This window comes from Perna viridis, chromosome 4, assembly GCF_037379345.1.
Source record: "Perna viridis isolate PV_CMFRI_1.1 ecotype Kerala chromosome 4, ASM3737934v1, whole genome shotgun sequence".
NCBI classification, from domain to species: domain Eukaryota; kingdom Metazoa; phylum Mollusca; class Bivalvia; order Mytilida; family Mytilidae; genus Perna; species Perna viridis.
The window spans coordinates 46,485,131-46,495,444 of record NC_142448.1 but is presented as its reverse complement, the minus strand read 5'-3'; the positions used below and the strand labels follow the sequence as shown (position 1 = coordinate 46,495,444).

Genomic DNA, 10,314 nt, shown 5'->3' with positions numbered 1-10,314 from the left:
TATTACATATACCAAAAAGAAAACTATAAACTACTTACAGCAAAAACGTATCTTTTACAATTTATAGAAATTACAAATATTTTATTAAACTGAACAAAAACCTCATATTTAGTAACTATTCTAGCACTAGTATTCCTACATAATGAGTCACCTGTAATTTATCTAGCTGTTAATTAGTATGAATGTTTTGATCAGCATTCAACTTTGTTGTGATAACCACTGGCACCTACTTGAATGCCAACAAAATTTTACAGGTAAATTGTAGGTAGATCAAAGGATGTTGGCATTGGAGGTATAAAACAATTTCGGAATATCAAAAAATAGCATAAACCTACATGTGCTGAACTGCTATACCCCTACCAACAATGCAGATGATGACAAGAAAGAGGAATTTTACATCATTCTACAAACAGATATGAAGGATAGAAGAGTAGAAAAATGACAATTGCAATTGGAGATATAAATGCCAAAGTTTGTTCGAATAATTCTAATAATGTAGAGGATGATTCGGTGGAAAGTAAATAGGCATGTATTAACGAAATCATTACTCTAGCCTAACAATGGCTGACAAACAATCAGCAGCACACCACATTGATATAGACTGTCCCTTACTACCAACAGAAAAAATGTAACACCATTTGTACATTTTGGTACGTGAAAATGTCCCCTTAACTGGAAATGTTTCAAGTGCGCAATATACAGGAGTATTAGTACATGGCTAGTTAATCACCTGACAGCATGGAATGTTTGCTGTGTTCCCATTTCGCCTTAGCTGTGAATTTCAGGTAAAAAACGAACTAAGGCGAAATGGAAATTTACAATAAATCCATTATAAAAACACAGTTATTAATTTATGGCATGTTTTGGTAACTAAATAAACATAATTAAGAAAACATTTAATTTTTCTTTACTTTTTTGTATATTTTAATGTGATTTTATACATTTTTTGCATATTTTTCTGCAAAATTGGAAAAAAAATCAATCATATTCATATTTTTTTTATTTTACATAATTCAATATGAAACATTTTTTTATTTTGCTCACAGGAAGACGAATACTCAGCTCTATACGATCCAGGGCCAAAGAAGAACTCACACCGCTACCATCAATTTATGACGAGGAGATAACCAAATTCAGAGACGCACCATGGGATGCCCAGACCAGAGCTATTGCTGCAAACCTACCAACTTTTCACTCGTCAAAGTCATCGCTTTACAGATCTCGACAGAAGACATTACCACCAAACCCAACTACAAGGGCTAACATCAACTTAGAGGACAAGTTTCGACAAACTACCAGTGGAGAGCCCTTCCTACAAGCTGAAGACGGAGATGTCAACAAGATACTTATCTTCGCCACTGCAGACAACATTACTCATCTCAGCAATGCAGACAGAATCTTCTGTAACGGGACATTTTACACAGCACCACCGATGTTTGACAGCATATTCACCATTCATGCCTTCGTCGGAACAGCGATGTTTCCACCAGTTTACTCACTACTACCCAAGAGGGACACAGCCACCTACATCAGACTCTTCACACTACTGAAGGAGGTATGCCAGCGCCACAACTTGAACTTCTCTCCAACTGCAGTCAGCCTAGACTTTGAATGTGCATCACGCAACGCAACAACAGAGACTTTCCCAGCAGCAGAACTCAAGGGTTGTTTGTTCCACTACTCAAAAGCCATATGGAAGAAAACTCAGGATTGTGGTCTACAGAGAGACTACAAAGACAAACCAGATGTTAACAGACTAGTCCGTCGTGCAGCAGCTCTCCCACTATTACCACTCGACAAGGTTGAAGACTACTGGTTACACGCACTAGAGAATGCACCAAACTCACCGACTACGTTACAGAGACACGAAGCTTGATTAGATAACAGTTTAGTGACAATTTAGTGCTATGAACCTTATGAGTTTTGTGATCATATTGTGATATTGTTTTATTCAGATGAACATTTCATGCTTATTAATGCACTATAAAATAGTAAACACTATTGTGCTATTTAAAAACTAATATTGTGCTAATTTTAGTAATGAACTATTGTGCTTTCTTTCGTCACTGTTTGTGAAAATATTCCATTTTGCTTATTTATTTAGCTTAATGTTTTCCAATGACAAGTTTTGATGTAATTTTGTTTGTGTTCAATTATGATTATGAATGAGTATGAGAATGATGTATGCTTTTGAATGGATTTTGTTATGCTATCTATCACATTAATTACATGCCAATAAAGCATAGAAATTGTTACTTTAGTCATTTTGTGCCTATATGAAGTTGAATAAGATATGGTGATATAAATAAAATCTTGAACACTTAAAAAACATATAAACATTACACAAAAATATACAATTACATTTGTATTAAACAACAAATTAACAAATTAAATCTATGTTTATATAGTCGTATAAACACTAATTACTCTTGATTAGATGTTTACATAGGTTCCCATTTCGCCTTAGTTTATACAAAATTGTACTAAGGCGAAATGGGAATATTTTTTAGTATAAGAATTCAGAGCTAAGGCGAAATGGAAACAAGCCGAATGTTTCAGGTGCGCAATATACAGTGGTATTAGTACATGGCTAGTTAATCACCTGACAGCATGAAATGTTTCAGGTGCACAATATACAGTGGTATTAGTACATGGCTAGGATAACACTGGAAAGAAAACTTATATCCGATATCAAGAGCCTAAAACTGTTTAACGGGACCCAAACATAGCTAGAAGTCGCCATATGACATTTTATTTCGTATTATTGGGACGTGAAAAGGTCTCCTTATCTAGAAATGATTCAAGTGTGCAATATACAGGTGTATCAGTACATGGCTTGGCAACAATCGACAGCAAACCGGTATCCGATGTTGAGGCTCTGGAATTGCTCACCGGGGCTCAATCTCGACAGCAAACCGATATCCGATGTTGAGGGTCTGGAACTGGTCACCGGGGCTCAATCTTTGATAAAAGTCGCTATTTGACATTCGATTTCGAATTTTTAGGACGTCCACAGGTCCCCTTAACCGATAATCGATATTAAGGGTCTGCAACTGCTCACCAGGCCCAAACTTTGGTAAACGTCGCAATTTAACATCAGACTTCGTGTCATTGGGACGTGAAAAAGATCCACTGAACTGGAAATGTTTCAAGTGCGCAATATATAGGTGTATTGAAACTTGGCTAAGGCAACACTCGACAGCAAGCCGATATCCGATATTTAGGGTCTGCAACACTGTAACAGTAAAGATTCAAATAAGAATATTCAAATAAGGAATACTTTAAGTTTAAAAAAGAAAATAAACAATTTGTGGTTTACCATTGAATTGCAAACATGAATTCTATGCGTATTTTCGGCCCAAGGAAAGTATCTTCTTTTGTGTAAACCTCTGGACTTACCACTTGTTTGGCTTATTCTTAATTATAAGCATGATCTTTTGATGGCCATGAAAAAAATGGTTTTATAGTTTATAATGGATTTACAGTTTATTTTCAAAATTTAAGTCTTAGGTTATTTTACGAAATGTACAGCTGACCAAACATTTAAATAAATGTAGATATAATTTAGACTGAAAGAATGTATCGGGATAGTAAACAAAAAATGCTCAGGACAGACAATTTTATCAAATTCATAAAAAAGACAAGTGTTTGTAATCAAAACTATATTCAAATTTGTTCGTGTAATTGCGAAATCTATAAACTGTGATTTGAGTTACAAGTAGCACGGGTTAAAACTATTCTTTGACATATTTATGTAAAAAGATTTGTTTTTTCAATATGCACACTTGTTGCTCAGTGGTTATTTTTTTTATCCCCTATTTATAGGTATACGGCACATACTCGCTTTTCACAATACAGTATGTACACAGGACAAGAAAACTGTTTGATTCCGATTATGCTTTTCTTTTACTTTTTCACAAGGTTGTCCAATTTTGTTGGTATATTATAGGTTTCAATGTAGTTTTCGACTGTACTTCGATAGATAATCTTTAATGGTTTATTTTCTAATCGCATTTACATGTTTTAAGAAGATTGGGAAGAACTATTGTACTGATAACAATTCCATTTTTTTTTCTGGTTAAAAGTATCTCCCTTTGCAAATAGAATATCATTAACATGCTGAATACGAAAATCGGTCTGGATCTACAGAGTATAATAAGCAATACAAACAGTTGTCTTCAAGACTATATTCACGTGCATAATTCTTATGTGAAATGCGAAATGTGAATAAATTGTGGCACATGAAGAAAACAAAAACAGAGATAGTTTTACTTCATAACCTCCAGAAGTGTAAAGTTTGCCTATATAAGATATTTATAGGCCAATTTAGTTGAAATGCGCCATGGTGGAAAAGTGTAATGAAAGTTTACCCACATATTTTCCTAATAAACAAGCGAACAATCTAAGTAACAGCTGCTTTGTGATTAGATGTATTGAATATATGTAAGTTTAAAAAGACCAAGTTGAGAATAATGATGTACCACTCGTTGCCTATTTCTTACACAGAATGGTACTAAAGCATTCGTCTAGCGATGTCAAGGTCGCACTAATTTCACTTTCAGTCTAATTAGATTCATCATCTGCTAAGTGATTGCTGAGCAGTACATAGTGATATATTCGATTTCATTTTTTTTAAATGAGTTGAATCGAGGCACCCCGAAACTGGATTCATCCTCATATAAGTTATATACTAGTGGGGCTGCATATTTAATAGTGGGAGCAAGTCCCTGTGGTTGACGAAATTGAACATGTACATGTTACCGAGTGATATTTAAATTTCAAATTTTAATCCCTACTATATGTTCGCTCTAGTCTTTTTTTTTTGTATACAGTGTAACTTTAATTTTTTTTTAATATGTCGGGTTTGATTGTAACTGTATGGCAAGCCAAAGTGGACAAAAATGAGTGTTTTCTAATATCAAAAAAGGATTTTTATTAATACTTTTTATTATTGATTTTCTAATAGTACAAATTAGATTTCTTATATTCCCTACTTGCGGAGCTCGGGATGCAGCCATATTTTATCCTGTTTTTGCAGAGTTACCTCCCGTAATAGCAGGTGTAATTTCGAAGTCTCTCTAATCGATGTTCGGATTCGGGTGCAGAAAAAAGAGGTAACTCGAATGAAAATGGAATCCCGAGGAGACAAACGCAACTGCGTTTCTAAAATTTACAGGGCGTTTCAATTTGTTGGTAGATTACATAAGGATGATTTTCAGTTGTATCCCGGGTAAAGAAAAATTATGGCAGGGTCAGTAGACCGAGAAATTCCCTTTAATTTGACTTTCGAGATTTTCTGAAGTATCGTCGATATCGCATGGAAAACCTCACGTATTTTGAATAGACACCTGCTCCAAAGGAAGATAAATGTTGACAAAATGTTGGTCCGCAAGTCGGGAATCACAAAACACTTTTTGATATTAAAAAATCATTTAATATCAAAAATTATATTGTCTGTCTAGCGATGTAAAAGGTCGCAGTAGTTTCACTTTCGGTCCAAGCGAATGTAGAAATTGGTTTAGAAATTTGAAAAAAAATTTTCATGTCGTCATGGCTTCTAGTTTTTTTAAAACTCTCCCAACCCCTCCCCAATTAAGGTACATTTACAATTTGACCAATTTCTTTTAAAATCAATCCCAAACCCTTACCACTGCAAATCATCACAGGCACTTGGGACCAGGATTTTTTTTAATTAATCCTCAAAAATATCATTAAATCATTTTGTTTCCATATTTAAGTTATTAGCTTGTTCACTGACATGCCCGCTTGCTATTTATTACTGTTTATACTATGCTTAGTTTTCATCTATATACTTCTCTAACAAGGCTAGAAACTGTATAAATTCCAAAAATAAAGCATTTTTTACCCAACGGTAACTCCGCTTCGTTTTTCTCTTAGAATGTTTTTTTTTTTCATTTGCCAGTCGGTATCGACGAATCGTTCATTTCTCATCGTATTTTCCTTCTTGCACAATACTTATTTCGGCACGACAGTGTCTTTATAGTCAGAAATAGTTTAAAATCGAATGCATAGAAAATGTTTCCGTGCCCGGAAGTTTCTTAGAATTTCCAGGGCAAGTAACACAGATTGATTCCCGAGATATTCCGTATTAATTTGCTGAAATGAAAGAAAAGGCATAAGAAGTTCCGATCAGGAGTATATCCAAACAAACTATTCAAAAAACTAGATAATAAGAAACTTATTTGTTTTAATAAAATCTATAAGGTTAACAATAACCATCTTATGTTGATACATGTAAATACAAATCGGACAGATCTATAATTTGCAAATACCGAATTAGTACCCATTCTCTTTCAATAAAGAGAGAACGATACAAAAACATTCCAGCTAATAAACGCATTTGCAAATCATGTCCATTAAATCAAATTGAAGATTAAACCCATTTCTTCATACACTGTCCCGCCTACATTAACTATAGAAATGATTTAATAACTAAAATTAAAAAAAAATATATAAACCACTTCAACTCACTAACAGGAAACAACATAAGTTTGATTTTTAAATCTAACTCACTCCCAATACTCATGGCAAAAATGATTGTATCAAGAACTGCCAAGCTTTCATTCAAAGTATAACGTTATAATTTTCTGGTTGGTCACCATCGTCCACAACATTATACATGTAAATGATAGCAATGTTTTGTGTATACAAATGTATGTGCATTATGTTATTATTGTGTCATGACCATTTAATGAAAATGTGTTTGAACAATAAATAATTTTAATTTGAATTTATTATAACTTTGGCCGCCATTGTTGTTTAATACGATAAATACCAGTACCAGTGACGAAAAAAGCAGGAATATCCGGAATTTCAGAAAATTGATAAGATAAAAAAGTTAGGGTCGGTCGGGTGACCGTAAACACACATATTTTTTTTTTGGTCTTCTCTGTTTCTGTAAGAAAGATAACTGGGATGTATTTTTATCACTTTTCACGTCACGTCCGTTCGTTAAGTTAGTAATCCGATTATCTCAATTAAGATTTTTTATAAGTTTCCTCGTTTATCTACCCCGGACCTGACTTTTTATGAGCAACTCTGCGGGTGTTTCTAGAAAAGCAGGGAAGGCTTACCCTATCGGTGCACCTGCTCCCAGTTTTTTTGTGGAGTCCGAGTTGCTCGTTTGCTTTTGTTACTTTGTATGTATGATTTTAGTTTCTTTATGTTCTTTGTTGTGTATATCTGTTTTCCATGTCTGGTCTTTGCCTCTGGATTCGGGGTAAGTCTCATTCTCAGTTTATATTTGATCTGCAAATTTGTTGCAATTTGTAAATATGTATTTTTCAGAATTTTCTATATGTCATTACTAAAGGTATACTATGGACAATATGTAGGTATCATTATTTCATTTTATGGCAATTGACACAACACATGTATCAAAATAATTATATGAATACATTTTGAAAGCTTTATTTTCACTGCTTGTAAAATGATTTCGAAAAAATAAATAATTTTCCTACTACCTGACATATTTCCTTGATGGTAACAGGAAACAAGATTATTATTTGTTGGCCGGACAAGACTTACAAGCCCTATTGAGGTATTATATATTATATATACATTTGTATATTACCAATGAGAATCTTGTCTGCTATGTCATAAGCACTACTGTTATTCATTTTCTTTTGGGAATATCCGTCACAGTTTCACAAAAAGAATTGGGGCTTCCAAAGCCACCTGTAATTTCTCCAATTGTTTCTTTCAGATGAAGTAGGATATTACATCTGATACAAAACATTTTGCCATTTACCGGATTTGTCCCTATTTAAACATCGCCTGCCATGATATCTAATGAAAACAGTGTTCCACATCAGTATCACTTTGAAGCTTGATTAATCGGATTAATTCAAATGTTCTACCGATCAATACTTTTTCAGTTAGGATTATTTCCCTTACCCCAAGTCTACTACCTTATTCCCCAAAAACTGGTTAAAAATGCATGTTTAGCTACAAAAATGGCAAAAGGTAGCTAATTCGGTCCCAAAAAATAACAAAAATGATTAAATTGAAGGGAAAACAATGACCAAAAAATGACAAAATTTAGGCGAAAAAGTAAAAAAATGATAAAACAAAAGGAACCAAATTTGACATAAAAATCAGACAATATTAGCTCGAAAAATGACAAAAATATCAAATTTTAACTGAGAAAATGAAAAAAAAAATTTTGTAAAATTTAGATGAAAAAAAACAATTAATAAAAACATTACAAAAAAATAACAGAATTTTACAAAAAAGCCACTTTACGACTCAAAAATGGATAAAAAAAACAAAAACAAAAACAAAATTGGGCAAATAAATGACAAATTAAAAAATATAAAAAAATATCAAAATTTGACTGACGAAAATAGCAAATTTATAAGCCCCAAAAAATGACAAAAAAGCAATTTTAGCTCAGAAAATATCAAAGTTAAGATGGCATAACAACATTTGACCTAAACATTGCAAACTTTAGCCTTCGGCTAAAAATATAGAAACATATAACAAAATTTAGACGATAAAAATAGCTAACTTTTACTGAAAAAAAATATTTAAGCCCCAAAATGACAAAAAGTAGCAGAAATTTAACTTGAAAATGGCACAAAAATAACAAAATTTGACCAAAAATGTAGCCACAAAAATAGAAAAGCGCAAATTTTAACTCCAAAAAGTGGCAAAAAAACATATTTTGGCGAAAAAATAACAAAATTTAGACTAAGACTTTACAAGAAAAATATAACTGATAAAAGAAGCCGATTTTCCTCTTAAAATGGCAAATTGTAGCTCTTAAAAGCAAATTGCAAGTCAAGCTTAAAAAAGAACAAATTTAACAAATAAACTTGCCAATTTAAGCCCGAAAATGGCAAAAAATGGAAAATTTTGGCTAAAAAATTGGCAAAAAAATGACAAATTTTTGAGAAGAAAAAAAAACCAAAATTTGCCGGAAAAAAATTATGCAACAAAAAAGGAAAAAGTAGCAAATTTTAACGTAAAAATAGCAAACAATAATAAAATGGAGACGAAAAAAAAACATTATTAAGACAAAAAAAATCACAAAATATAACAGATTGACCGAAATAATAGCCAACTTTAGCATCCAAAATGGCAAAAAATAGTCAATTTAAGTCTAAAAAATAATAAGAAAATAGTACATTTTAGGTAAAAAAGGAGAAAAATAACAAAATTTAGTAGAACAAAATATCACAGTTTAGACAAAAAAAGTTACGAAAAATTAAAGCATTTTTACCGATAAAATAGCAAAATTAAGCTCTTGAAATAGAAAAAAAAATTGAGCTAAAGAAAAGGCAAAATAAATAATATTTTGGTGAAAAAAAAACAAAGAATTGTAGACGAAAAAGCAGCAAAATTTGCCAATTTAAACTGCAAAAATGGAAAAACTGTATAAAAAAAAGTCACTGAATCTCGCATCCCTTCACGAAATATTCTCATCAGAAAGTTATAAATGTCATGTTGCTGGTTCAGAATCTTTAAAAAAAAAACAAGTATCACAGAACCATCAGTCTGATATCACATATATCATATCACAGGACATGGGCATGGTCCAACAAATGTTTCCCAAAAAGACAAACTACTTTATGAAATCGTACGAGTATGCCACGGATATTTATTGATCGATATGAAACAGGGCACTCCTGACAACTTGAGATTGAGGAGCAACATTTTCCCATAGGAAACTCAGGATGTGTTCTTGGATGAGGAAAAGTATAAATAGAGATGAAAAAAGATATGTGGTCACTTCTTGGTTGACTTGCAAAGGAGATGGAGGCACCTTGAGCAATAAAGATTTACAAGATAGTTCCCTGTCGAGGGATTCATTTAGAAGAGGTCACCAGTAGTGATGTCATACACGTGCAATGGACGACAGAAAGGACACAATGCAAACCAAAGAATGAACTGACAAAAGAAAGTGAGGCCCTAAAGATCTCGTGGTAGACCAGCTGGAGAAAGAAAAAAGCTGACCAGAAAACATATGTGACACCTATAAATGGAACCGTATAGAGAGGACTTCGGAACAAAGATCGTACGGTTGTATTAAGAACGTAAAACGTACAACGTCGGAATATCAAATACAAGTGGAAACCAGAGCGGATTATCGTGCATCCTTGTAAAAAAAACGTAGTTGAACTTTTGTAACTTTCTTGATTTATTGGGGTTTAGGCATCATCATGTGTTTGACGATTTGCACGAATCGGCATACAAACATCGTTTTTCAAATTCCGATGGGTCCTGCTATAACGCTGGTAAAGGGATGGGCCAACGGCATTAAATAGGCGTCCATGGGTACGTCGAAAGCAA

The 10,314-nt window shown here is 33.0% G+C and overlaps 1 protein-coding gene across 1 annotated transcript; it reads left to right on the top strand.

Moving 5' to 3' along the window:
- Positions 1-438: 438 nt before the first annotated feature.
- LOC148620295 (uncharacterized) lies at positions 439-1,876 on the top strand. The gene is made up of 2 exons (XM_088577090.1): positions 439-517; positions 1,047-1,876. The coding sequence occupies exons 1-2, from the start codon at positions 439-441 to the stop codon at positions 1,874-1,876; spliced, it is 909 nt and encodes a 302-aa protein (XP_088433216.1).
- Positions 1,877-10,314: the final 8,438 nt, after the last annotated feature.

Excerpts from the sequence above, each read along its gene's own strand:
- LOC148620295 (XM_088577090.1), top strand. The coding sequence starts at position 439 with ATGACAATTGCAATTGGAGATATAAATGCCAAAGTTTGTTCGAATAAT. Across the intron at positions 518-1,046 it reads AGAGGATGATTCGGTGGAAA|GAAGACGAATACTCAGCTCT; the intron begins GTAAATAGGCAT and ends TTTTGCTCACAG.